At 44.2% G+C, this 27,813-nt stretch overlaps 1 protein-coding gene across 2 annotated transcripts; it reads left to right on the forward strand.

Annotated features, from left to right (window-relative positions):
• The first annotated feature begins 316 nt into the window (after nucleotides 1-316).
• SRPK1 (SRSF protein kinase 1) lies at nucleotides 317-27,642 on the forward strand. 2 transcript variants are annotated; one of them, XM_051639193.1, is made up of 16 exons: nucleotides 317-396; nucleotides 516-576; nucleotides 11,960-12,078; nucleotides 13,144-13,252; nucleotides 13,680-13,767; nucleotides 13,958-14,045; nucleotides 15,697-15,803; nucleotides 16,713-16,878; nucleotides 17,892-17,917; nucleotides 18,348-18,561; nucleotides 18,811-19,239; nucleotides 21,091-21,191; nucleotides 22,116-22,223; nucleotides 23,516-23,585; nucleotides 24,190-24,282; nucleotides 25,186-27,642. In XM_051639193.1, the coding sequence occupies exons 1-16, from the start codon at nucleotides 384-386 to the stop codon at nucleotides 25,368-25,370; spliced, it is 1,977 nt and encodes a 658-aa protein (XP_051495153.1). In that variant the 5' UTR covers nucleotides 317-383; the 3' UTR covers nucleotides 25,371-27,642. The 2 variants fall into 2 exon arrangements, with proteins under 2 accessions (XP_051495153.1, XP_051495154.1); XM_051639194.1 differs by lacking the exons at nucleotides 317-396; nucleotides 516-576 and adding an exon at nucleotides 8,045-8,627.
• Nucleotides 27,643-27,813: the final 171 nt, after the last annotated feature.

Here is a 27,813-nt window from a genome sequence, read left to right on the forward strand (position 1 = left end):
CCGGCGCTGACGTCACAGCGGCGGGGGCGGTGCTTCCCTCAGACGCGCGGCGCTCGCGCTCAGGGGCGGGGCTGCCGGTGCGTTGGCTCCGCCCCCCTCCCCCTTCCCGCAGCCCCATGGCGGCGGCGCGCGCCGAGTCCCGCCCCGCCGAGGCCAGGAGGGGGCGGAACCGGGACCGGGGGGGCGGGGACTCCGCTCCCAGCTCCGCCTCCAGCTCCGCCTCCAGCTCCGCCTCCAGCGACTCCCTCCGCCCAGCCCCGCCCCCTTCGCCGCGCCGGCCGCGGGCGGCGCGGGGCGGGGCGGGGCGCGCGGCGCGGGGCGGGGCGGGGCGCGGCGCGGGGCGCAGGCGCGGGGCGGACCCGCCGCCACCGGCCCTGACGGTCATGGAGCGGAAAGGTGAGCGCCGGGACCCCCCGTCCCCTCATCCCTCCCGGCCCCCCAGCCCACCGCCCGGCCCCCCCCCCCCCGCCCGCCCCGCCGCCCCCTCAGCCCCTCTGTGCCTCTCTCTCCCGCAGTGCTGGCGCTGCAGGCCCGGAAGAAGCGGACCAAAGCCAAGAAGGACAAGGCCCAGAGGAAGTAAGTGCGGCCCCCCCCCCGGCTCCCCTCAGGCGGCCGCTCCCCCCGCCGGGCCCCGCCGCCCCTTTGTTACCCCCGGGGGGCAAGGGCGGAGGAGCGCGCGGAGCCCTCCGGCCGGGCGGGCTTTGCGCGCCGGTTCAGTTGCAGCCACGTTTGGCGGCTCGGGGCGGCGGGTTTTGCCGGGGCTGGGTTTGGGTGTTTCCTCAGGACTCCCCCGCCGGCCCCCGCCGCGCCTCGGGGCTGAGCAGCCTCTGCCCTCCCTGCTGCTCCCGGCCTGGCCGCCTCCATCCCTCGGGCCCGGGCTGCGCAGGCCTCGGGGGGGGGGGTTTCCAGCCTCCCTTCCCCTCTCTGGAGTCTCCCCTTTGACTCTCCCTCCCCCTGCTTTTTAAATTCCTTTTAGTATTTAACCCTCCCGTAAGGGCGCTGTGATGTGTCCTTGACTTCTTTCCCCAGCTGATGCTCTCCTGTGGCCTCCCTCCCACCCCAGGCCTTTCACAAGTTCTTTATATGTGGTGAACTCTTTTTTGGGTGCAGATGTAAAAAGTTAAAAAGATCTCGAGTAAACACTAAACAGGGACTCCCACCAGTGCTGCTCCTGGATCCCTTTCTAGTGAAGGGTGGTTGTGGGGAACAGTCCATCTTCTCTCCCCCCACACAAGACTAAACTGCACTTAGTGCTGTAAACCCCAGAGCTGGTTCTGTGTGCCTAGTAAAATGCTGCTTATTGGTGGAAAAAACCTGTGGTACCTCAGGAGGTTTTATACTTGCTGGTGCCTGGGGACTAAAGGTATTTAGTAAGCTAGGCTTTGGGGGTGGGAGTTGGAAGGGTTTTTCTTTAGGCCTAGAGTAGTGCTTTCTTAGCCATTTCCTCTGACAAATCATAGGGATTTTAAAAACCATTCTGGTTGCCTCTGACAACAATTCAGTTGTTTTGTGATGGGGCTTCTGAGGAGTGAAAAGCATTAATATGTATCTGAAGGGGCCACAGGAAAGCTGGGGAGGGGCTTGGGACAAGGGCTTGTAGCAATAAGACAAGGGGGAAGGGATTAAAACTGGGAGAGGGAGATTGAGGTTGGAGATGAGGAAGAAATTATGGGCTGTGAGGGGGGTGAGACCCTGGCCCAGGTTGCCCAGGGAAGCTGTGGCTGCCCCATCCCTGGCAGTGTTGAAGGGCAGGTTGGATGGGGCTTGGAGCAGCCTGGGCTGCTGGGAGGTGTCCCTGCCCATGCAGGGGGTTGGATCTAAATTATCTTTAAGTTCCCTTCCAACCCAAACCGTTCTATCTTTAATTAAACTGTTTGGGAGATATGCTTTATGTTTCCATTCTATCTTGTAGATGTGTCTGGTATTTCTTGATGGTGCCATTAGGACAACTTTTGGAGAGCTCTCCTCTTTCTGTCATACCATCTGCATCTTAATTTCTGCACGAATAATCACTTGTTTAATTCTCTATCTGCTGCTTTATTTCTTGTCCAGCTGCACACAAACAATACTGACTCTGCCCAGTAGAGTCCACAGTTGCAGTTGGAAGGACTGTTATTCTCTGTGTAAATCCTGGAGCTGCTGAATGGTAACTTTCAGTGCTGGTATGTCTTTTAAAAAATCCTTTATAACCATGTAGCTAGAACAGGCACTTAGCAGCACTACTGGTTAGCTCTTGATTTTTCTCACTAACCTTGATTTGAGTGGAAAACCATACTAATTTGTAAAATACTGTGTTTATTTTCTTAGACTACATGTTTTCTAGTACAGAAGTTTTATTAGATCCCACCTCAGGAATTTAAGAAACCTGCATGTGTTTTATGCTTTAAGTCATACAACAAAAAGAACCCAGGGTCATCCTCTAACCTCAGGTGCAGTTCCATGACATTTATGCTATTTAAATACAAAGCTGCTCTAGTTAAATCTTCTAAAATAAGCTTAACTGGGTTGTTGCAAGACTTCTATAAATTCTAAACCTGAAACCACACAAGAATGTCCTTTATAAAATCTAATGTTGCTTGGTAGTTGGTTAGATCCCACACATGTAATTTTGTCAATATGAAGGGCAGTAAAAAGTATGAAACAGTTGATTTTAAAAGGTTATGGATGGTTAGTATTAGGAATTATCTTATTATGGGTAAGTATAAAAATGCTAAGAATGTTCTGAAGGGATTTAAGCAGTTCAGAGTATCTTTCACTTCAGAAATGAACTACACCTGCTTTAAGTTTCACTATCAACTCAATGCTTTTAAAACCAGAAAAAAAAGCAACACTTTGAAAGGTTTAATTAATTAAAAATGGAGTACAAAACTGTGTAGTACAAAACTGAAAGGTTATATCTTTTTTTATCATTCAGTAGTTAAAATTGCTGCTATTTGGGTTCAGACAAGAGCAGCCTAAACTAGTTATTTCCAGAAATCCCTTGTAAATACTCATCACAGTTCTGTGTATGTGAATTTTTTTTTTTTTTATGGGAGGGTCACAAAGTTCTTAATTTTCCACAAATTCAGGGTGTTCCTATTTCTTGCCATTCTTTCCATCTTAAAAGTTTTATTTGTTTTCAGTGGAGCAGTGAGTGAGTGTCTTTACAAACTCCTCTGCAGAGAGAGAGCAGGCAAAGCTGCTTGGGAATACCAAGGTGAGGTCCATGTGACTTCCCACTCCAGTAAAACTACCCCAAATCTTCTGGTAATTTGGAAGAATCATTAAACCAGCTGTCTCAAAAATCCTTGCTTAGGAATTTTCTACTTCCATAGCCTGCTCATTGATCCCATCTCTGCCATTGTGGAGTTAGAGGATTCTGGTGGTTCTTTTAGCTTTGCCCAGCTCTTATTTCTGTGAGGATTGAGGAGGAGGAAGGACAAGGGAGGGTGACAGCTCAATGCCTTGGAGGGACAAGGAGCAAGCCTGGGGACAGTGATTGTGAGTTCTGATGTTGACTGCCTCTGGATTGCTTGTGGCCTTGAGGGGGAGCATTTCAATTTCTTCTTATCTCAGTCTTTTCCATCAAAAAGGCAAGGAATTAGAATGAAAATGGCTTTAAACTATATTCAGAAAATGAGAGCCAAGTTCCTGCTTGGCCTTGTCCTTAATATTAAGAATATGTCAGGAAACAGGCACGTTCAAAGCTTTAGTTGCTAATAAAGCACAGGGAGGTTGGTACAGAGGCTCCTCTGCAGTGTCTGGTGCTGCCAAAAGATAGCTTTGTATATGATGTATTAATTTTATCCTTTCGTGAGGTGTGAACATCTCAGGCACTGAGTCAGTTGATTCTCAAAGCCACTCAGAAGTGCCTGTCTTTATAAAACCAAACTTGTAGGTTCACAGGCTTTCTTATTTTCACTCAGACTTTTCATAACTTGGACTGTAATTAAGCCTTACAGACAGCTGGAACTTGGTGGGAGCATTCAAATAGTTGTTTTTGCCTGACTGTTGCAAATGGGGATGATCTTTGCTGTTTGTTTGAAGTGATCTTTGGAGTCTGGCACTGGTAGATTAGGATTAGGAATAACGTTTGCCCTGGTCCTTAGGAAGGTGGAGGAGCTGCACAGGGAAGGAGCTGCTCCCTCTAGGGAAACAGGATTTCTGTGTTCTGCTGTTTCCTGAGCTGTGGTGGGTGGAGATGTCTATGAACATAGGAGGTGGAAGGAATGATGGGTGTCCCAACAGCTCAACCCTTCATCGGCCACGAGGTGGCTGCTTCCTTCTTTGCAGGTCCTGGAGCACAGAGCAGCCACGTGTGGGCAGGCAGGTCCTGTCAGGAAGCAGCACAGGCAACTGAGAGGCTACAAACTTGATTTTTAAAGACCCCAGATGCTGTTTGGAGGGGAAGGTTGCTTTGAGTTAGCCCTGGTGTGGATAAAACATCCATTCCTGGCTGGAATGATGCTAGAACAGGCCATCTATGTGCTGTTGTTTGCAAGAGGTTAATTCCCATGCTGTGGGAATGAGGGAATGTTGTACTGTGAGCTTGTACGTGAGGAAGATGTGGTATATACTTCACAGCTAGGCTTCTGTGTAAAGATACAAGCTTGTGTTTGAACTCAAATACAAATACAGATGTACTTTTCCAATGGGTCTAATAATTTGTAATGGAATTGGACACTTTTGACTGTTAGACCATAATTGCCAGTAAAATATTGTGGCTTTTTTTTTCTGTCTATATTGTATGTTGCAAACCCTTAGAAGCTCAAACTGTTCCCTTTGTCCTAGGAAAAAAATTACTCTTCAAGTTACTATTGAGATTAAGGCCTCAAGTTTAAAAACTAAAAGTCCATTCAGATTCAAAGCAGCTAGAGAAACAGACAAGAAACTGAACAAATAGTTCTCTTACAGCACATTCTCTCTCTGTGAGGGGAGTTGAAGAGATTGTGCCTCAAAGCAGAACATTTTCTTTCTGCAACAGTTACAGCATGTGGCTTGTTCTGGAAAACGTACGTGATCTGAAGTCCTGTCTTCTAATTCTGTATTTAATCCTTTCTTACAGGCTTTACTGAGTGGGAGATATTTTTTCACAGGGCTTTCTGTAGTTCCTCTGGCTTCCTCTACTTCTGGAGGGAGAGCAGTGGCAGAGCTGGGTGGGTACAGTGCTGTTCTCTTGCTTCCTAAATACTCATGCAAGCAAAATTCCATATTTTCAAGAAGCTGGTTTACAATTATGTCAGTTTCTGGCCAGACTGTTGACTTGCACTGAAGCATCACTTATTTCTTCTTCCTCAGTAGAATTGGTATGAAGAGAGATGAGGAGGTTGGTAATTTTTCCATCTATGCACTTTGAGGAGCAGAAGATTCCTGAGAGAGTCTGATGCTTCCCAGTTTATTGCATGTCTTGCTTTTATCACTTTCCTGCTGTTTTGGGGAACCCTGGAGTTCTGACAGCCCTCTCAGCTTCTTGCTCAACTTCCTTATTCAAAACTTTGCCTGGGATCAGGATCTTGGTTTGTTTTCCTCACTTGTCTTTCATAATTAATACCAGGGCTACATCTTCTTTAAGTATTTGAATCTACGTTTAAGGTAGAGTCAGAATGCCTCACCCACAGGATTTTTATTTCACTCAAATATAGAAGTGATTTGTCAGACAATGACAGGACACAGCTGAAGATTTGCTGGTTTCCATGGAAGTCCCTTGGTTTGGAATAGCTGGAATAGCAGACAGTTCTACAAACAGCTTGTTAAGTGCTTGTGAGGGGGAGTGGGTATGGGGAGCAAGAAAGTTGATTGCCTGTGTTATCTGTGCTCTAGTACTGTCCTCATGTGAGATTCATTACTCTCTTCAAACTGTGCTCCACTGATCCATTAAAGACAAGTATGTTATGGTGCTTCTGAGCACATTTTCTCAAAACTAAATGTTAGGCCATCTCCAGTCCTCTGAAGTTCTCCACACTGGCATTCTGGTAGCTCTGGGATGGCTGCCCTGCAGCAGCAAGTATGGTGGATCTGCTGGCAGAAAGTGCCAGTTCTTTATGCAGAGAAACAGGGATGGAGGTGTGAATGAATTGCAATAATCACCAAATAATGTTGGATTATAAGCTTGTGAGTCCCCTACAATCTATGATTTATAATTCCCCCAAGTCCCCTGAACTACATAAACGTTTCTTGAGCTGAAAGGTAAAGTGTATATAAGCAGGAAAGTACTTGTGTATTTTCAGACTGAAATTCATCCTGAAAGTTTGAATCTGAACACTTGCTGTTTATTGCACACGAGGTTTGCCAGCAGATCTGCATGGAAGTGTGTTGGAGGCTGGCACGAGAAGCAGTCATTCCAACTAGATGTGCCTTAACATGATCTTGGAATTGGAGGCACTCTAAGGAGTAGTAATGAGATGCAGTCTGGCAAGCATACTTCCCTTAAAGAGACATTGTCTTGATGCACGGGTGTGAAAATAGGAGAGAGATTTTAAATCCTGGCTTTTCACCATGCCATATAGAGCTTTTTTTTTCCCCCCTCTTCCCCAAAAGAAAAAGAATCCTGGAGAGCACTTGCAGTGAGGTGTGTGGTGGGTGTACAGCCCTGGGAATTGCTGGCTAGATGGTGAAGGTGGAGAGCAACACTTCTTCAGCAAGTCTAGGGGTGTGTTACTGCCCTCTTATCTGCATCTCCTACTGTATGAGTTGGATTCGTCATGAGTGTTAGGAATTCTGTTTGGGGATGTTTCAGGGGTGTAATTTGAGCTCCCAAATAGGGAATGACAACATTTATAAGGATTGTGCTGCTGGCAGCTTAAAAGTCATTTAGGAAAGCAGTTGTCTTTGGTTTCCTACAGACGGGTGTCAGCTCTGCAAATAACAGGGGACTGGCAAGATGAGAGGAGGGGGAGGAAGGAGAGGATGGCTTTTGTTTGCACACATAGAAGGGTGATAGGTGGGACAAAAGGGGTTTGGATTAAGTGTATTCTACCTTCCTTGCTTGAGGGTGGAAGGGATCTGCTTTTGCGTCTGTTCAAAGCAGGTACACAGTAGCATGGACAGTATTTCTGCTGTTTTGGGGAAAAGTACTGATTTGCTGTACAAAACAGTTTTGAGGCAGTTGCAAATAGAAATGAACACCTCTCTTCAAGCCTTTTATGAGAGTTGTTGAGGTGGAGAAAGCAAGTTTTGAGTGTTGATAGTGAAGTTGCATGTGGAGACTTGGCTGCTGTGATGGCTCAACTAGTAATTGAGCAGCAAAGGAACCCAGTGCTGGTGCCACAGCACAAAGGTCTCTGCTGTTCTTTCCCACCCTCTGTGCTAACGGGCATGGCTCTGGCCTCCCATCCTCTCATCCTCCTGATCCTCTTGGATCTATCTCAGTGCAAATCTGTAAGAACACACATTGTGCCATCGAGCCTTCTTAATAATGTCATGCCTTATTTTTAGTGTGTGGACCAAACAAGTGACTCTGTGGGAAACTGGCAAGAGAATGCAGATGTTTGGTTTTTTTTCCAAACTCCTTGAACACCTTTGGCAGGAACAAGTGAGCAACTGAAATCTTGGTTCCTGCAGATCATTGCTACTGTCCCTGCTATGCATTGCAGAGGTGAGCAGAGTTGTCAGGTGATATGTTTAATGAACCTGGAGCAAAATCTTGTCTACAGTGGAAAACTTGGCATGTTGCTAGCACCTCTTCTCATATCAAGAGGTTTGGCAAAGCTGAACTGTTCAAAGTGAGCTTTGAAGGTGAAAACAATCTAGCTACACAATCACATTCACCCATCTGGGTTGAAAACTGGAAAGCTGGCTTCGTAGTGTCTCTCACTAATCAACAGAAAACAAACCCAATCTAACTCATTACTTGCTCTGTCACGTTGTTGCTGACTTGTTTCCCCTGTCACTTACATAAACCAGCAGGATAAACAGGCACAGGAAATGGCTGGTAATTTTTCTACATGGTTGGAGGAGGATGTTCAGTGCCTGCTGCTGTGAAAAATACTCAGTTCACCTTTTTAGGGAAGATTTGACTCTTCCTCCTGCTTTTTTTTTTGTTGTTGTTACTTTTGAGCAGAAAGGATAAGTTTTTCTTGCAACTCTGGATGGGGAGGCTTGGAATTACTTCAGAAAATTCATTTTTACTTTGAACTCCCTTTCTCTCCTGCTCTGGCATTTCTGTATCAAAAGGGTTGGACTTGCAGCAATTACCACGATCCTTGTCTTCACCCCAGCTTTGAATCCAGTGGCCGATTGAATAGGCAAATAAAACCGGCTTGTTCAGCGAGATGAAACAAAGTATCTGACTGAATTTCTAATTTCATTAGAGGGAAGCTTGTGAGAAGGGGGAACATCAAGAGAAGGAGATGAATCTGTTTGTGCTCAACCCCTACCAGGACTGAATTTGCAAGGGGAGCAGCCCCCAGCCTTGCTGCCAGGCCCTGTACCTGCAATGCAGTGCTGTGCAGTTGCAGCTAGGTGGTGGAGGCAAATCCCTCTTCTCCCTCACTCTTGCACAAAGCTTTGCTGCTTTCCAGAAGAACCAGCCCCTCCGATGTCCCCCTGCTTCCTCAGCACTCTGGCTTCTCATTTTTAATGGCTCTTTCGAAAACGATTGGGCTGCCTTCAGGAATTTCTTTTTCAATGGGAGGCCGTGCTTCATGCAGGTAGGATACCTTCTTTTTTATCTCATGAATTTGCAGTTCTTGAGGCATTCCTGAGAATTAGGACTTTTGGGAGGGTCTCTAGGTATGAATTCACATTAATTCCATAAAAGATCTAGCACTGCTGTTTCACAGAGTTTTCCTGAAGTGAAATATTGATGCATAGTTGTAGAGAGACCCTGTAAATCCAGTTAATTCTGGTGATTGATTAGCACATTGAGAGAGCAAAAGTGAAAGGTGATCAACGTGTTTTTAAGTAGCACAGAGGTAGCACAGAGGTGGCCATTAAAAAAGCACCCTAGAACACTTGATTTTTTAAAAATGTGTAAACTAGTAACCATTTTTCATAGGCTTTTAATATATTTTTATCTGCATTTTGCTGTATTGTTAACAGCTGTCATCTTTAAATACCTTCTGCTTTTGCAGCCTTTTGTGCCTTTTAGAGTACTGGTTGTGAGCAAAGCAGACAGATGAGGGTTGTGGTTTTGTGAAGCAGTTTTTCTTTGGTATTGGTACATTTTCTGCACTGATTAAGTCTGTCTTAATCCCTATCTGCAGCTGACATGGTCACTCTGGGGGCAGAAGGTGGTGGGATGTAATAACATCTGATGAATTTTCGCAGGAAGGCAAAAGAATAAGATGTGTTTTGGAGGTGATTTTGTCAAGGAAATAGCACAGTAGAAATGTCTGTGACATGAATACAGCTCTGTATCTGTATCATGGATGATAACATCCAAGTGAAGTGCTTTTAGTTCTTCCCCAGGACAGACTCAGCTGCAGACCACAGGGTGTGTCAGGTACGAGGTTGTCAGCAGCAGGATTCGTCAGCCCCTTCTTAGGAGGGGTGCAGAAAGCTCTCCAGATAATGGGCTTTAGTGCTTCCAGTGACTTCTTCCTTGATGCATGAAATTACTATTATTGAGAAGCAGTGGGGCTGCAGAATGGCATGATGTTTCTGTCTGCATCAGTGGTTCTTAAGATGAATTTTCTTTTGAATCTCTTCTAATCCCTTACATCTTTCTTGCACAGTTGCAAAAGTGAAATCTTGAAACAGCATTGGAGGGAATTACACTTCACTCTTTATACTATGGGTGTGGCTGCTGGCCTTAAATTCTCTTTTCTGTGCACAATTCTGTGTCCTGGTTCTCCATACCCTGTCTATAGGATTTGCTATGTATGAGCACCCAATCTCCCCTTGAGTCATTCTCTCCCCGGCCCTTTCTTGCCTTTGCTGCCTGCTCTAATTTGGGGTTAGTCTATGATTTGTAGCTCAGTTGTCCTCAGAGGAACGTACCATTTCTAAAGCAGCTTTTTGACCTCCAAGACTTCTTTTTCCCCTCCCAGTTTTCTTCCTACCCCCAACTTGTAATTCTGCAGCTCATGAGAGGGGGAGAAATCTAAATACTAAAGATCTTGGGGCTGGATCAAGGAACAGGGTTGTTAATAAATGTCTCATTAGCCTGGTAGCAGTGGAAGGGACTGTCTGGCAGCCTTGGTTTATGGTTTAAGACCACTAATATGTATTGCTTATCTGTTCCTGAATTAAAAAAACAGCAAAACTTACTAACTGTGACAACAGACTGAAAGTAAACGTCAGATGGTTTGGTTGTGCCTGGGGTGACCTTTGTAGCTTCTCTTTGCTTTAATGAACCTCAGTTCCCAATTATAAATGGCTGCAAGTTCAGTCATGATCAGATTGAAAGGGTGATTTCTTCCTTTTCACACCCCATAGGTATTTAAGATGGCTGTAGCTTTAATGTGTAGTCATGTATGTAATGTGTGAAGTCTCAGCAGAGTGTGTGTGGAGTAAGTAAATGCTGATAATTCATTCTGCTGTACAACTACTCAAAACAGAAATACAGAATTTGTCCCATGGATTAAGACTGGTTGGTATGACCATGATACGATGCAGGGGACCCCAGCTTGGTTCACAGCTATAAGAACTGCATCTGAAATCCCACATGTGTTGGCACAGCCAGTGGCTGTCTCAGCAGCTACTCCTCCTTTGAGCAAAATGAGTTGGATTTGGGATGGGGTGGTGGAGGCCTCAGTTTCATCTGCTGCTTCTCTGGAACAATAGTTGCAATCCAAAAAACTTCCGTTAATTCACACGGGCAGGGAAGCTCATTGGAAGGAATGTTATCTCGTGCCTGTACCTCAGTGCTGTAAATAAATTTGTTGCCCTCCTCTCTTTGGACAACTCCAGCTTTTTTAAATATCTTGTGCTTCTAAGAAAAGAGAGCTTAATGTTAACATCCTGCAGTTGTTTGCCATTAAATCTTGCCAGTGCAAATGGGGTATAGACAAATTCATGCTTTCTGCAAAAGGTTATTGAAGGTTAAACTCTGTAGACATTTAACCATTCTCTGTCATGCTTTTAAAGTAAAGAACTCACCTGTTTTTAAGGTTGTAATTTCCTGAGGTGTTTGGATGTAAGCAGCATGTTGCCCTGAAGGAGGAGTTGGGGCCCTGGGAAGATAGCAAAATGTTGAGCTCAGGGAATTCAAACAGAGCTGAAATCCATCAGAGCACTGAGGTGGCCTTTGCCAAGGTGATCTTCACCAGCTAGAACTTAGAGTAGCACATTTGGTGAAAAGTGAAACAGACAAAGTTCACGTTTTTATTTTTGAATGTGGGAGTGAAACAAAAATACCACCTTGGCATTTCAATGCCTCTGCAACCACCAGCTCTCAGAAGGGTTTACAGAACATCTGCTCTGTGTGCTCCCACTCTCCGTAGTTCAGACAACTAAGAAACTAGACCTTTGGTGGAGTGGCAAACTAGAACAGGAGAACCTAGGGCATTATTAGGAATTTTAGAGTTCTAAAATGTTAGAAGGATTGTTAAATGTTCATTTAATCTTGAAGGTGAAAGGGACAAAGGGCACATAACTGGTTTGATTTTTTTTCTAAAGGTGTAAGAATTCATGTTAGCTTTAAAAATAATATTCATCAACATTTAAATCTTCAGGTTTTATATCTTAAAATATAAATTAGCTTTAGAAAAGTCCTCACTGAATGAAAGGCTTGAAAAGGTGTTCAAAGGCACTGACATCTTTGTGGGATGACTAAGCTTTTAACTCACTGTCTTGTCTGGGCTTTCATTTGTTCCACCACAAAAGTGAATCTGGGGCATTACGTTTCTCAGTAGTGTATGAAAATGTGAGTCTATCTGCTCTTACACTAGCTTAGGAATAAAAGCATTTCAATATGGAAATCTTTTTTTCTGAAGGCTGAATGTTGCATCTCCTCCATGATGAGCAGTCCCTGGTGGGAAATGGAAGCTGCTGGGCTGGAGAGTAACATGTGTGAGACATGCAGTGTGTTCTCTTTCAGACCCGACAACCAGCACCGGGGCCCTGCTGCTCATTCAGAGAATGATCTTCCAGAGCAGGAGGAAGAAATCCTGGGATCAGATGATGATGAACAAGAGGATCCAAATGATTACTGCAAAGGTGAGATCTTGCCAGGTGCAAGGATTTTCAGTGTAATCCAATTCCTTCCATTCACCATCTGCTGTAGAGAATTAAAATAAACTCCATCTTACTTCAAGTATTATTTGGAACAGCAGGATGATAATAACATTTTTCAAACTAACCTGAAATGAAGAAACTATTCTCCAAGGTTCCCTCTGTTGTCAGTCAAGATTGGAGATAGAGAGCATGTGTTTAAAGCCAGAGGGCTTTAGAAATTGGTAAAACCAAGTAGGCATTTCATTTCTTTTTTGATTGTCATCAGAAAAAGGACACTTGCAAGTCCTTCAAATCAATTTCAATTTCTTCACTGTTTTCTTTTGAAGATCATCATCTTTGCATCCATTCTTCAGATAACTTAGTCTCTGTAAATATAGTCTTCCACTGTTTCTCTGAGTGGAAGCTAAACACAGAGGAAATGGAAGTACCACAGCATGTAATTGAATGTCAAAAGGGTCAGGCTGGTTTTTAATATAGCAAATATTTAAAAAAAAAAAAAAAAGGCAGAACATTGATCCTACTGATTGAATTGACAATTAGTTGAAGCTTGATTGTGTACCCTGAGGTCCAAGCAGTTTGTAAGACTGCTTCTCCAATACTATTTATTGTATATTTTGAATAAGACAGGGGAAAAGGCATCTAAGAAATGCCATCTAAGTGTATAAAAAGATGCTAAGTAGAAATAGCACAGGGAGCTTGAATTGCAGTGTTTCTTACACTTCAAGGCTTTGCTTCAAAGCATTTATGTGACTTTTAGCTTGTTACCCAAGTATTTGTGGGATTTAGTTTGTTGTAAAACAAGTGGGAAGAAGAAAACCATTGTGTGAACTAGTGATGGGTGCAGCTGTCACTGTTGGAGCTGGAATCTTGAAGGGAAGAAAAGGGATTTCAGCTGCTTTGAGCTACTGGAGTAACGGATGGCAATTCTGTGTCCTGTGTGTGAACCAGTCAGTCAAGAGAGATGGATCTTCCTGGCAGTGCATGCCTTCTCATTCCACGTAGCTGCCCTTCAGCACTTGTGTGATCTCTTGTTCCCCCTGTTTTTAGGTGGTTATCACCTGGTGAAGATAGGAGATCTCTTCAATGGACGATACCACGTCATTCGGAAGCTGGGATGGGGCCACTTCTCCACCGTGTGGCTGGCTTGGGACATCCAGTAAGTCCTTCTGTTCAAGCTGGTGTTCCTGGAGGGAATGCACAGCATTGCACAAACATGCTCAGAAAGCATCTTTAGTTTTAGATCAAAACACAAATCAAAGCTGTCTACCTCCTGACACAGAAGCTTCTGTTGGTATTTTACATGCCCAGTGTGTGGGAGGGAGTTAACAGGACAAGCCATGGATGTGGAAAGAGGGCTCTTGTGTTCAGCAATCTCTGACCTATTATGTCGTTTTGTGATTAATTACTAACATGAATATTTTATAAAAAGAGACCCAAAGACTTATCTTCACGAGTGATTAAACCTTTTCTTTTTATGATGCCTTCAATAAGTAGCTCTCATGTGCAGCAGAATTGGGCTAATCCTGGAGAATAAGTTCTTCATATGGCCGTTAACAGTCTCCAATTTACTTGTGTCTTCATAGAGGGAGGAGATTTGTGGCAATGAAGGTGGTGAAGAGTGCAGAGCACTACACAGAAACAGCACTGGATGAAATCAAGTTGTTAAAATCGGTGAGTGCCTGAGAGTAGAGTTCAATTTTTAATTCATTTTGGGGAGTTCACATTAGTCACGTGCTTGATATTCCTGGATCTGGAATTCTGATAGGAACCTAACAGTAGTGCAGTAGATCTGACTTCAGAATATGTTCCTGCCTGGTAATTAGTTCAAGGAACACAAAATGAATCCTCTTTTTCTCTGCAGGTCCGCAACAGCGATCCGAATGATCCAAGTAAAGAGAGAGTTGTTCAGTTATTAGATGACTTCAAGATTTCAGGAGTTAATGGTTCTCGTATCCTTTTGTGGAAGAGAGAGTGGTGGCAGTTCACTGGGTAGCTGTGAGAGATGCCCAGGTATCCCTCTCACTGCCCAAGGACACCAAGATGTAGAAACATCTGCCTCAAAACTGCCTGCAGAGCTTGGAGCTGGAATGGTCATTCAGCCTGACAGTGTCTGCAGTGGTGGAGGTGGCACTGCTGCTTCATGCAGGTGGCACTGCTGAGTCACTCATTCTTTTAGCAGGTCAAGTGGGGCTGGATGGTTTAGTGTCTGAGGTGGCTTTGTGGTAAGAGAGCCCATCTATTTCAACCCCTCAATCTTGCAAGCAGCCTGGTAATAACTTCTTATTTAAAGAAAACAGTACCAAGTGTTATCATTGGTAATTAAAAATAACAAAGACGTGTAGTGTGGAACTTGATAATAATCATAGAATGGTTTGGGTTGGAAGGGACCTTCAAGATCACCCAGTCCCAACCCCCTGCATGGGCAGGGACACCTCCCACCAGCCCAGGTTGCTCCAAGCCCCATCCAACCTGCCCTTCAACACTGCCAGGGATGGGGCAGCCACAGCTTCCCTGGGCAACCTGGGCCAGGCTCTCACCACCCTCACAGCAAATAATTTCTTCTTAATGTCTAAACAATAATAAGGTGGTTTTCTAGTTACAGAAGCATCTTACCTTGGACTTGGATCAGCATTGTCAGGTGGATTGCTCTGAAAATCCTCTGTAGTTCTGTGAACAATCTTTTAATAGGCAGTGATTTCTGGCAAGTCCTAGTCGTGCACCCTCAAAATTTGAAAATTGGACTTTAGTGCATGTTTCTGCTTTGTGGTACTTTGAATTTTATTTCAGTGAGAATTACTAGGCTGCTTGGAAAATCAAGCTGTAGGTTATAAATGTCCTAACACTTTTAGAAGTTAAAGGAAATATATTTATTACAGGGCTACTAACTTTTTTCTGGTACCTAGCACCTACTAAATGTTGACTTGACGTTGTATGTCTTTTCTCCTGTGAAACACTTGCATGCTTTCTGCCAGAGCAGAAGAAAAGCAGCCTAATGAAATCCTAGAAGTTTGGCTTCTACAGCAAGGGCACAATACAGAACATGCCACTGGAGTAACTACTGTTGGGATCTTACAGACAAAATCCAGATAATGTAAATATTTCTGAAGTCCAGACTTGTTAAAAGTTTGTTTTGCTGGTGAAGAGGCAAGGGAAGGTGGAAAAAGCAATGTAATTATTCTGAAGATGACTTATGAAATGGAAATTTCATTATCTTTTCAGGCAATGCTGGTACAGAGAGAACTGGCATTGAGTTTTGCCTGGGGCAAGAGCCTGTGCTGTTCCAAAATGTACATTGTTGGCTTGAAGCTGCCTCAGTAGTGGCAGGAAACACTAATCCATGTGCTTGTGTAATTGGCTTCCACCCAAACCTGGAGTCCATAGTCCCAACCATCCCTTTGTGGTTTAGGTTTTGGATAACAACCCTGGTGTGTAGGATAGGATGGTGCTGGTAAGGAAGGCAGGTTCTCTAAGCTGTGTCAAAAGGATGAGTTTTCTTGAACATAAAACTTAACTGGTGTGGATTTCTTTGGATCCTCAGTCCTGGGAATTCAGGGTTCCTTGGATTAGGAAGTCCCATCTTTTTCCTTGACTGAATCCCAGATATCTGTATGGTGTTTGAAGTTCTAGGACATCATCTCCTGAAGTGGATCATCAAGTCAAATTATCAAGGGCTTCCACTTCCTTGTGTCAAAAAGATCATCAAACAGGTAAGTTTGAGTGTCTCATGCAACAAAATCATTCTTGGGTTAATATTTCATTTCTCTACTGCAAGAACTTCCTGCTACAGATGCTTATTTTCTGACACAGCATGGTGGGAGGTTGGCTTTGCTTTTAACCTTCTTCTGCCCTGATATTCCTTGTAAGTTCAAGTGTTTCTTTTGTTAAACCTCTGCCACAGAAGTACAGTGCTTAATGATGGGAAGAGTGAGAGAACCTGTTCTTCCTACTGGATGGTTGCCTAAGCAGCAACATCTTTCTACATGTGAGGTGGAGGGGAGGAGGAAAGAATTATTGTAGAGTATTAAGATTAGTTTTTCAACTCTGGTAAGTTGGACTTGGTGATCTTGAAGGTGTTTTCCAACTAAAACAAGTCTGTCATTCTAAGGTAAGTTAGGAGGCTGAAGAATCATAAAATCATAGAGTGGTGAAGGTTGGAAGGGACCTTCAAGATCAGCAGGTTCCAACCTCCCTGCATGGGCAGGGACACCTCCCACCAGCCCAGGCTGCTCCAAGCCCCACCCAACCTGCCCTTCAACACTGCCAGGGATGGGGCAGCCACAGCTTCCCTGGGCAATCTGGGGCAGCACCTTAAGACCCTCATGGTGAAGAATTTCTTCCTGATGTCTAACCTAGATCTCCACTCTTTCAGTTGAAAACCATCAACCTTTGTCCTATCACTTTTAAATTCATAGCAAAAATCTTCATGGAAATCTGTATTTTCTGGAATGGAGCAGTATCCACTGACCACATGAGCTCTTACCAGCAATATTCTCACACACACAAGTCCTTTAGGCTCCTTGGTTGACCTAGGCAATTTTGCCTTTTCACTCCACCTTCAAATCTGCTCCTTCTTTGTTTTTTTTCTAAAGGTTGGTTTCCTTCTCTCCTGCCTGCAGGTTCTTCAGGGTCTGGATTATTTGCACACCAAGTGTCGAATCATTCATACAGATATTAAACCTGAGAACATTCTCCTGTGTGTCAATGACCAGTACATCCGCAGACTGGCTGCAGAAGCAACAGAGTGGCAGAGATCTGGGGCTCCCCCACCATCTGGCTCTGCAGGTGCTGTTTTGTTTTTTTTTTTCCCCTGAAAATTGGTGCTTTTTTTCCTCCCCACCCTCCTAAATCATAACTAATCTCACAAAGGAGAACTTCCTAGTTGAGTACGGTGGAACAATGATGCAAGGAAGCTCTGGAAAGCCAACTGTGAACTGAAGTTAGTCATAAGTTGTAACTCAAAGGTGATCAGGAGGCAGTTGTTTGTTTAAGAGAAATGGAGGGAGGGTACATGCATGTTGGCACCTGCTTCTCACCCAGCTCATCTGGCACAGATGAAGTGGTAGGGCAGTTAGACTTGTGGAGCACACCCTGAGTCAATACCAGTGCACTCAGAGTAGTGCTGGAGTGAAGATGTGATCAGGAACTTCTCACATTTTCCTCAAATTTTGATTTCCTCTCATTTTGTGATGCTGGAGATCCACTTCATGAAGGTTTCCACAAGATTATTTACCTGTTGTCAGTGGCAGAAGTCATCAAAACAGAAACAGCTTCATCTGAGAGCAAAGTTTCCCTGAGGAGCAATTCCTCCTTGAAATATCCATCTGTACCAGAGTGTAGTTTCCAAGAACTACTGCAGTATGTGTTGGAGCTCTCTGTCAGTCAGAATCTTACAACACCAACATTGAGCTGAGCCCATCCTAGTGTATCTTAGCTCAGGGAAGTTCCCATAACTGGTATTTTAATGTTTAGGTTTACATTTTCTTTTCAGCAAGATGCATAATACATGCAGTCAATGAAGCTGCATGACAGGAAGTGTGAGTCTTTTGATATCAGTCAGGCAAGTCTGGTATCCAGAATCTTAATTATGCATGTACTCATTTAATGTTTTTCTGTTTGTTTGGGTTTTAATTCTTGCTGCACTTTTGCAGAGAAATGAGCCTTCTAAATAACATTTGCTGATACCTTGAAAATGCTGTTACCAAACCACATAGGGAAAGTATTATCTTAAGATAAGAATGCAATTGCAGGTTTTGACTGTAAACATACTAATTTACTCCTCTTCCTTTCCCTTTCAGTGAGCACTGCACCACAGCCAAAACCAGTAAGTGTAATGGCTTTTGTGTCTAAATACCCATCTGCTTACAGTGTTTATTGTTTCATAATGCAGTCAGCATGAAGGGAAAGCAACCTTCTGTCAGAAGGAAAAGTGTGATTTGTTTGTCACAGGCACCAGATTCAGTGATGTCTGAGAGATGCAATTAGTATTAGCTCATTTATTACCAAACAAGCAGAGGTTTTGGTGGTCTCAAGGTGTGTTGTGAAGGTGACTGTGGAGTCTGAGATTCCTTATTTGGAGAATACTCGGGTCAGAAATGAGCCATAGACAACTGCTCCAAACCCCTTCATATCTGCTTTTGATTTGGGAGAACTGTCTCCAGAGTTCCCATCCCAGCAATAAAATGAAATAAAACTTGTCACATTTCAGATGTATCGAAATGCCAAGTCCAGTTTTTCTGCTTGCTTCTGTGTAGGCTGACAAAATGTCCAAGAATAAGAAAAAGAAGTTGAAAAAGAAGCAGAAACGTCAGGCTGAGCTGTTAGAGAAGAGAATGCAAGAGATAGAGGAGATGGAGAAGGAAGCCAGCCCTGGGCAGACACAGCCTGAAGAGGAGGAAGAAGCTCAGAACCCGCTGGAAATGCTCATCAAAGTTATTCCACCAGAGGAAAGTGTGATGAAAAAGACAGGTATGGACCTAAAATCTTGCTGAAGTAGCTCAGTGTTGTCCTTTCACTTGTGCTGGCATGAGTAGGGTGAGGACCCTTGGGAGAGGTGGCCATTGCCATTTAACCCACGTGCGTGGCAAGTGCTGGGAAACTTCCAGTTACAAACTGGATTCATGAATGATTGTGTTCATTTACATCCTGAGAATTCCCTCCTGAACGAGCTTCAGCTCTTCCTCCTTTAGACATGGTGCTGTTTTCTCCTCCCTCCAGCTGAAGCCGTCGTCCCAGAGCAATCCATCCTCATGGAGAGCAGCGTGGAAAAATGCGTCACGGAAATAAATCACAACGGGGTGATACAAATGACGGACTTCCCAGACTCCAGCAACCAAGGGTCTGTGAGACTCGAGGATGATCTCCACAATGCCAATGACTGTGGCCATCACCCTCACACGCAGACGAAGGAGAACTTCCATGGCTGTGGTTACAGCCAGCGCAACGGCGACTCGGAGAACGGGCCTCAGGAAGCCATGTCGGACTCGTTCGTGCCCTTAGTTTCAGAAGATTCCATGGTGTGTCAGCCCGTGTCCAACGAGGAGCAGCCATTCAGTGAGCAGGGGATCAACCATTTGCAGGAAAGCATCCGGACGGATACACCTTCAGAGGATGAGAATGAGAATAACAGCCCGTCAGACAACAAAGGTACAGGAGGAACCTCGTGGTTGAGGGCCCCTCACTTCAAGAAAGACGTTGGGTTGCTTGAGTAAGATCAGAGAAGGGCAACAACCAGGGGTGCTGGAGGACAAGTCCTGTGAGGAGAGGCTGAGGGAATTGGGAACTGTTTAGTTTTGAGGAGGCTGAGGGGAGATCTCCTTGTGCTCTTCAACTCCCTGAAAGGAGGTTGTAGGGAAGTGGGTGGTGGCCTCTGGGGTACATAACGATAAGACCAGGGGAAGTGGCCAGAAGTTGCACCAGGGGAGGTTTAGACTAGAGATGAGGAGAAATTTGTTTCCTGCAAGAGTAGTGAGGCCCTGGCCCAGGCTGCCCAGGCAGGTGGTGGAGTCAACATCCCTGGAGGGATTTACAGACTGTGTAGATGAGACACTTCAGGACTTGCTCTAGTGGGAGGGGTGGGGTGTGGTGAGGGTTGACAGTTGGACAGGGTGATCTTAGAGGTCTTCTCCAGCTGTGACAGTTCTGTGATGCTGTGAACCCTGTGAGAAAGGCTTCCTTTCTTCTTGTTCTGGGGGAGCTTGAGAGAATTAATAGAAACTTCAGTTTTGTAGGGTGAAGTGATCAGCACCACCTGTTTGAGCCTTTTCCTCCTGGGAGCAATGAACCTGACTGGCCCACTCAGAGGCATTTGCTGTTTGTAGCTTCCAGTTGTAGCTGCACCTTAGTTTTGGTTATTGAATGCATAAGTATTCCTACTTCTGAAAAGTACTTTTACATCTGTTTTTCAGTATAGGAACATTTCCTCCTTCCTGTCAGGTGTTCACTCTGTGGTTTTCATTTCTAGTTAGAAATGTAAGTCTACAAATTGTCCCTGACTGTTACATTATGGGATGAGAACTGCTCAGGATGTTCTGATAGCTTTGTTCTTACAGTTGCAGCACAGATAACTGCTCTCAGTTACTTGAGATAAATGTTTTCCCAGAACTGGAAACAAAGCTTATACAGCATAGGAAAAAAAAACACTCTTTAATGCTTTTGTTTAAATAGGATTTGTTTTAGGGGGTTGAAAATAAGCCTTGTGGGTTTAGGAGAACATTAGACACCCAATTGCATGCAGGAGTTTAAGCACATGCCAGGTGTGTGTATTTTTAAAACTTGAATACACTGATAAAACTGTCTTTTTTTGCATCTTGGAGTCAAGGTCAGGTGAAGGATATCTTCTGGAGAAGGAGAGAGAAATGAACATTTGTATTTCATTTAAAAAAAAAAAATCTGTAGCATTTTCTTGGCATTTGTGTGGCTGAGAAGTAACAAGTGAAATTTCAAGATTGTGAAACTTGAATTGCACTGAGTTGGATAACCCTGCTAGACTACTGGGTGTAACTGGCTTCTCTCAGCTCTCTCCCAAATGGCTTTAGAGCTCCAGCTGGATTTAATTTAGTGACTTCATGTTTTTGCTCTCCCCTGTGTCAATGGAGTTTGTCCCAATATATATTTCAGTCCTTGTCTGTGTTGCAGCAGGGAGTGATGGGTATGGCAAAAAGATGCTCTAATATGTAGACTGTCCTTCTTCAAAGATTTAGGAAGACTTAAGGGTTGAGAGGCTTGTTTTGTTTCTGACAGTGCCCTTATTTTAAAAGCCTGTCTAGATACAGACAGACTTCTAAAGGGTGTGCTGGGAAACAGTCCCTCTTGCATGTGCTTTTCCTTCTGCTTGGGTCCTCATGGTGGTAGTTCTGGTGTTCACTGATGTTGAACAGTTCTGATCCATAAACAAAACCCTTCCTGGGGAGGGAGAGGGCTGGAGGATTTGGATGGCAAATGGTGACACTGTCCATCCATGTAGCTTTAATCATCTGTTTTATGTGTTGCCTCTAGGAAAATCAGCTGCTGGGAATTTCCTTCTTAATCCTCTTGAGCCCAAGAATGCAGATAAGCTCAAAGTGAAGATTGCTGACCTAGGGAATGCCTGCTGGGTGGTAAGTTCACCATCTTCTCACATGGACACATATTTCAACCTGCTAATTCATTCACAGTATACCAAGATAGAAAAGAAGCTGTCAAATAGATTCTGTCTTAAACCTGCTTGTGTGGGGACAGTTTGAAAATGTTAAGGAAAAAAGGAGGGGGGAGCAGGGACACAAAGAAATGGTCTCCTAAGGTAGGATCTCAGCCTGCCTCTGTAGTCATGAGGTTGCTGTGAACAGTGTCACCTAGAATGTGTAGGAATCTGCATATGTGCAGCTTCTGAAGGAGTCTGCAGCTCTCCTGGAGAATGAGAGAGTTGCAAAGAATTGCTCTGATGTGCTGGTTCTGTGGTTTCTTGGCTTGTCAAACCGTTTTGGTGGATTCATGAGCAGATGAAAGAGACTCATAAATAGTTTTATTCTTTGATGGCTGCACTGTGCTGCTTTTGACATTTCAAATAGAAGAAAGGTCTATTTTACTTGGCTTCTGAGAAGGCAAAATACTTCAGATCTCTTCATACTCTTGTGGGAGAGAGTTACAAACTCAGAACTGCACATCAGGCTGCAGGGCCATCTCTTCCTTTGGTGTTTATCTGCTTCAAGGTGGCTGAATCCTTGGCTTGTCATGAAGGGGTAGGAGAGGTTGCAGCTTCAGAAACAGTCTTTCCTTATTCTATATGTGTGAGTTGCTTTCCCCTAAATTACTGGACTCTTTTTACTGGAGGAGTGTCTCATGTAGAGCATTTAAACAATACTTGTAGGGATTTAATAAACAATTCTTGTAGGAATTTAAGAAACTATTTAATAAGAATGTAAAATTCCAATGAAATGTAAAGGGAATGAGCTTTGATCTGCTCTGGCCTTTCAGGTTGTTGATTCTCCTCTTTTTAAAACAGTCTCCTCTTAACTGTTTAGTAAAACATTCCTTCTGTTTAGCACAAGCACTTCACTGAAGACATCCAGACCAGGCAGTACCGATCCCTGGAGGTGTTGATAGGCTCAGGGTACAACACCCCTGCTGACATCTGGAGCACAGCCTGTATGGTGAGTGGTGTCACCCATGGGGACTTCAGACTGTTCCTCTGGAGCAGTCGTGTGTGCTGTGCACTCTGAACTGCAGAGTCACTAGCCAGGCCTGGCAAAAAAAACCCCTCAGAGGTGTTCAGCCAACTTCCAGACTTGCTGAATACCATGTTTCCATACCAAAGGTGTTTATTTTTTTGCCATCTGTGGCTTTCCTTTGAAAAATGGGTTTTGTTGTCCAGCACCAACAGACCTCAAATCTTCTTGTACTTTGTCATCGTGCTGTGTCAGAAAGGAGACAAGTGTGCAATTCTGAAGGCACAGTCTTTATATAAAAAGCCTTTCTGCTGCATCCAGCCCTGTTTCACACACATCTTCAATATAAGTTGATAGTTTTAACACATGCATCCTCTGCATGTTTGGGATAATTTTATAATCCTGAGTAATGCTGAGAGGAGGCTGAAGCTTTTCCTCTAATAGCTGGCAAATGTAGAATATGCTGATTTAAAAATATAAAATCAGTCTAGTCAGTTACACCATGTGCCTCTTTGGTGTCTCAGTTCTGTGTTTTCTGCAAATCAAAGCTTGGGGGTTATTTTTTAGGCTCAGGAAGGAGTGAGTGAAGTCATTTTTGCTGTCTTGGAAAACAAGCTGAGATATTTTTTTTCATGAGTGTGGTAAACCAGACTGGAGCAGGGCCATGTTGTCTCTTAGAATGTGTGGACAAAACTATGTAGTGGTTCCTCTGAGTGCCTAATTTAATAGTGAGACTGCAGCAGTCCATAAAAACTAAAAATACAGAAGGTCAGAGGAGCTGTTTTGAGTAAAAGTGACTCCATGAAGGGTAGATGTGTCATGGGGTTTAGGAGTGGTGAGCTGAAATGAATGCAAATATTCTTCTCATTTAAAACATGTTTTTGTATCTACAGACTAATCTGCAGAGATGAACTGTTTGAAAAAATGTGGGTTTAATCACCTGAAATTTGGAGGGAGGGGAGAATTTTGGTGAAAGAAGAGGGAAGTGTGTGAAGTGCCTTGAATTTGTTCAGTTTCACATCCTGCTGCATTATGCTGTGATCCAGGACTCCTCATAGCTCTGCCTGTGACTTTTCTGTTTTTAATGAAGTCATCAAAATGTTGCAGAGTAATTGCACATCTCAAGATGCTAATGGCAGGCTAGAGCTTTACAGGTTCATTCTTCCTACCATTTAGCTTCTGGCCCATAGAGATATGCAGAGTCAACCCTGCAGCACATCTAGCAGGGTGTGAAGTGCATTAAAAGTGATTTAATGTCTTCATTTCTGTTTGTTTAGGCCTTTGAGTTAGCAACAGGAGACTATCTGTTTGAGCCTCATTCTGGAGAGGATTACTCACGAGATGAAGGTGTGTTTGAGTCTTTCCTTTTTAAAATGGGACATGAAATGCAATGGATGCTTCCTCAGAACAAGCCTTCCCTTAACAGTGCAAATGCTCCTTGCAAAAAGATGATTTCCCCAGCTCAGCACCAACTGTATTTGAGCCTCTGCACTAAAACACTGTGCAAAACAAGTCCATGTTCTTGTTCTGGTGTTCCCCATTCCTCTTACTGCTGGATTCTCAAACTGATCATGCTTTAAATTTCCCTTTCCCTCCCCCTTGGCCCTTACTCTAATCTCATTTAAGGCAGATCTCAATTTTTAACACAATGTCTTTGTTCTTATTGAGAACACAAGGGGAAATGGATTAAAACTGGAGGAGGGAAGATTTAGGTGAGACATGAGGAGGAAATTCTTGGCTGTGAGGGTGGTGAGACCCTGGCCCAGGTTGCCCAGGGAAGCTGTGGCTGCCCCATCCCTGGCAGTGTTGAAGGGCAGGTTGGATGGGGCTTGGAGCAGCCTGGGCTGGTGGGAGGTGTCCCTGCCCATGCAGAGGGGTTGAAACTGGATGATCTTGAAGATCTTGTGTGGATATGTCTCATTGGTGACTTTTTCCTTTTGAAATACTGCAGATCACATTGCATTGATCATAGAACTTCTGGGGAAAATCCCTCGCAAGCTCATTTTGGCAGGAAAATATTCCAAGGAGTTTTTCACCAAAAAAGGTAAAAGGCAACAAAGCAAGTGTCACTTTTCTCCTCATCCCCTGCTCCAAATGCACAAGAATGCCTTGCTGTAAATACCAATTAACAACAGATGCCAGCAGAGATGCCTCTCTTAAGTCTTCCCTTTGTTTTATGAAAGGCTTTCTCAGTAAAACTGCAGCTGGTTTTAGGGCTTTCTTGTCTAACTGCTAAAAGTATCTTACCCTAATACTTGACATCTTGGTGGAGATCAAATGCAGCAGGTAGAAAGACAGTGCTGTGGATACTTCTGGAGATGATGTGGCTTTATTTAGCTCCTCTTTGTCAACTTAGATGTGTTGACTCACCTTTTATGTCTTATCTAGACAACTTTGATCACTTTCTAGCATGCCAGTCACCTCAACACTGCCCTGTCTCCTGAGCCATGTTGTTCAGGACCCATTTTGCCATTATCATAAAGTACCCTGGCAATGTATTGAGTCTCAAGAAGGAGTTCTTGACCTAGTTTAATACTTTTTTTTTTTTTCTGTAGAACAAACCCTTTTCTGTTTAGTAGTGTATTTCTTTTTCAAACAGTGATGTCTGTGTTCCAAAGTCAACAGCACAGTGTTCATCTGTCATGTCAACTGGTACAAGTGGTGATTTAATGAAGCTAAATAATCTTTGCTGATATTGGATCAGAAATAGGAGGGGAAAAAAGAAGCCTTCTAGGAATGTACTTCCTAGAGCAGTCTTCAGAAGCAGATAAAGGAGGGATTTTAGTATCATTCATTTCTTCCCTCAGCACCCCCTACCATGTTGGACTCCATGTGCCCAACTCTTGGGAGCAGTTTGTGAATTCAGTTTGTCTTGTCAAATGGTTCAACCTATTTTATTCAGCTTTCCCACGTCTTGCACTCAAACCTTCCTGTCTTCTCTTTCCAGGTGATCTGAAGCACATCACCAAACTGAAGCCCTGGGGCCTTTTTGAAGTCTTGGTGGAAAAATACGAGTGGTCCCAAGATGAGGCAGCTGCATTCACAGACTTCTTGTTACCAATGTTGGAGCTGATCCCAGAGAAACGAGCCACAGCAGCAGAGTGTCTCAGGCACCCCTGGCTTAACTCCTAGAGCCTTCAACCCAAGGCCACAGCACGACCCTCTGGTTTACAGCTACATGCTGCCCCTTCCCAGACCCATTATTTTTCCCCCCACCCCCACCTTCTTCATTTCCAATGTGAAGTTCTTCCTTCAAGGCTTCCAAGATTTTAGATAAATCTAACCTGTTCTGCTGAGTTTGCTTGTGTGACTTGATGGGGCCTCTCCTCAGCCAGTGGGTGTCATCTGTGTTCTTGCCTTGATTTGGGCTTCACCAAAGACTGACTAGAAAATGAAGCTTATTTTCTGAGTCTCCTCACTGTTAATCACCGTGTGCTACAGATATCAGCTCAGCTGGGCTCAGATAATGCTCCCTTAGCTAAATTTCAGCTCTCTTTTCTTCATGAGGGGGGTGTGAAGATCCAAATGCCTCCTTATCTCACTGACTCAGGAGTCAGATTCCCACTGTTCTTCCAATGGGCTGAGAAGTAACGTGGCACCAAGGTGGTGTTAGTTCCTTGTAGAGCAAAGCCTTCCAGATCCTCCATCCTTTTCTAGGTGTCTACTGTATTCTTTGCTTTCCAGTCACATAACTTTAGTTCTAGCTGCTTAAATCCTTTCAGAAAAAGCTATTTAAAGCTAGGTTTTAGTCTCCTTGATTTCTTCCTCCAAAGTGCCCTTTCCCTTTTTCCTCCCTCTGCCCAGGTAGAATAGTTTCTGACCTCGGGGACGTTTTCTACTCCGATGCCTGTGACTTAAAAGGTGACAAAATAAGCAAAAGCTGGCACAGACTCAAGGCCCACCCTTCAGCACACAGATGGGTGCACCCTCAGGCTGCAGCCTTGTTGAAGGCAACTCTATGTCCTTCCTAGTGAGCTGTGTAAGGTGGGTTTTTAGCTTCTCATCCCTTACCAGCCCTTTTTTTTTTTGGCCTTGCCAGAGGCAGTTGCTGTATCCAGCAGAGATTTGCTTTCATGGATGCAGCCCACCCTGCCTCTTCATTTTTTGACCACTTTTTTCCCAAGAAAAGGGTGGCAGCCTCTGTGTCACAGCCATGCTATGGCCCTTCACTTTCAGAATCAACACTTGAAGGCCCAGTGGAAAGCTTGTTTTTTTCTTCCCTTTACCTTGCTTCAGGTGCTGACTTTCAGAAGTAACTTCCCAGGATGGGGCTGCCTTTTCTTTTCTGGGCTATTAGCACAAGGAGAGCTAGAAAAGTGGGAGAGAACTGACTTTTCCACATAGATACTGGATTAGAAGCAGTTTCTAGAGTTACCCCAAGTAAAAATGTTCTGTGAGGTTTCTATATAAATGTCTTGGAGGGAGTTGGATAGAAGGAATAAATGGGTTGGTTAATTTTAATTAAAAATTAAATCACTGTGGAGTTGGGTAGTTTTATGATGGCTTCTTCTAGACTTGCCTGGTACAGATTCAGTGTATCCTACTCTGCTCTACAGCAAGATTTTGGCAGCATTGAGACTTCAGAGGCACTTCCTTACCCTGGACCAAAACAGGCCTTTGGATTCATGGTGGCTCTCAGAGGATAGAACTTGCTGGAGGCCACAGAGATGCTAATTATTTTGCTAAAGCTGCCAAGACCACAGTTGTGTGTCACTTCTGTATGTGTGTTTGGAAATCCTGGTCCATAAGGATCCTTCATTCAGAAACCTTGGTGTCATTTAATCCACTTGACTAAGAGTTTCTCCAGCCCAGTGCCTGGTTGGGCTGATGAATGCAAGTCATGCTGCATGTTGTGTAGGGGTAGATCAGGTTCTCTATGCATATAGTCTGAAATGAGAGGAAGGTAACATACCAAAAAGAGTTTAAAACTGCTGATTTGACTTTTTCCCTCCCCCTTTCACATGGAGTTTTCCAGTGACCTGTCACTTTCATATCTGTTCCAGGACATCAGGTAGGGTTCCAAAATACCTGCTGTCAACATACTGTGAAGATAACACCTGCAGGGCAAACATTTCTCTTGTCTTGAGAGCTCCCCTGGTCCTGTGCACTTGAGACTGGCTGATGAAAGAACTTAAGGGGTCTGTGCACTTCTGACAGCTCCTCCCCATCCTTCCCTCTGCCACCCTTGCCTGGAGGAGGTTTATTTTGCCCTGCCAGCCAAGGCTGGAGCAGCTTGTGAGTTGAAGGTCCCCAGAAGGAGCTGTCAGGATTCAGTCTTGTCCCGTCTGCTCGTTCACTTGGGGTTTGTTAAATTTCCACATTGCTGTAAAGTGCTCACACTAAAGGATTTGTACTTGCTGTGTCAGTCTGAAACCTGAAGGAAAATACATTTTTATTCTTTCTACTTGGGGTGCTTTGTCTTTTTTTTCTCCTGTGAAAGCAACACAATAAACAGATTCTTTAATAACTGAGCCCTATTCCTCATATGTTCCCTCTTGAAGTCTGTTCTTTGAGCTAGTGACCCAGTGATTGAGTTTTCTTGGCTAGTGGGCACTTAAGTTTTGTTTTCCAGAAT

The sequence above is a fragment of the Apus apus genome, chromosome 23 (genome assembly GCF_020740795.1).
Source record: "Apus apus isolate bApuApu2 chromosome 23, bApuApu2.pri.cur, whole genome shotgun sequence".
NCBI classification, from domain to species: domain Eukaryota; kingdom Metazoa; phylum Chordata; class Aves; order Apodiformes; family Apodidae; genus Apus; species Apus apus.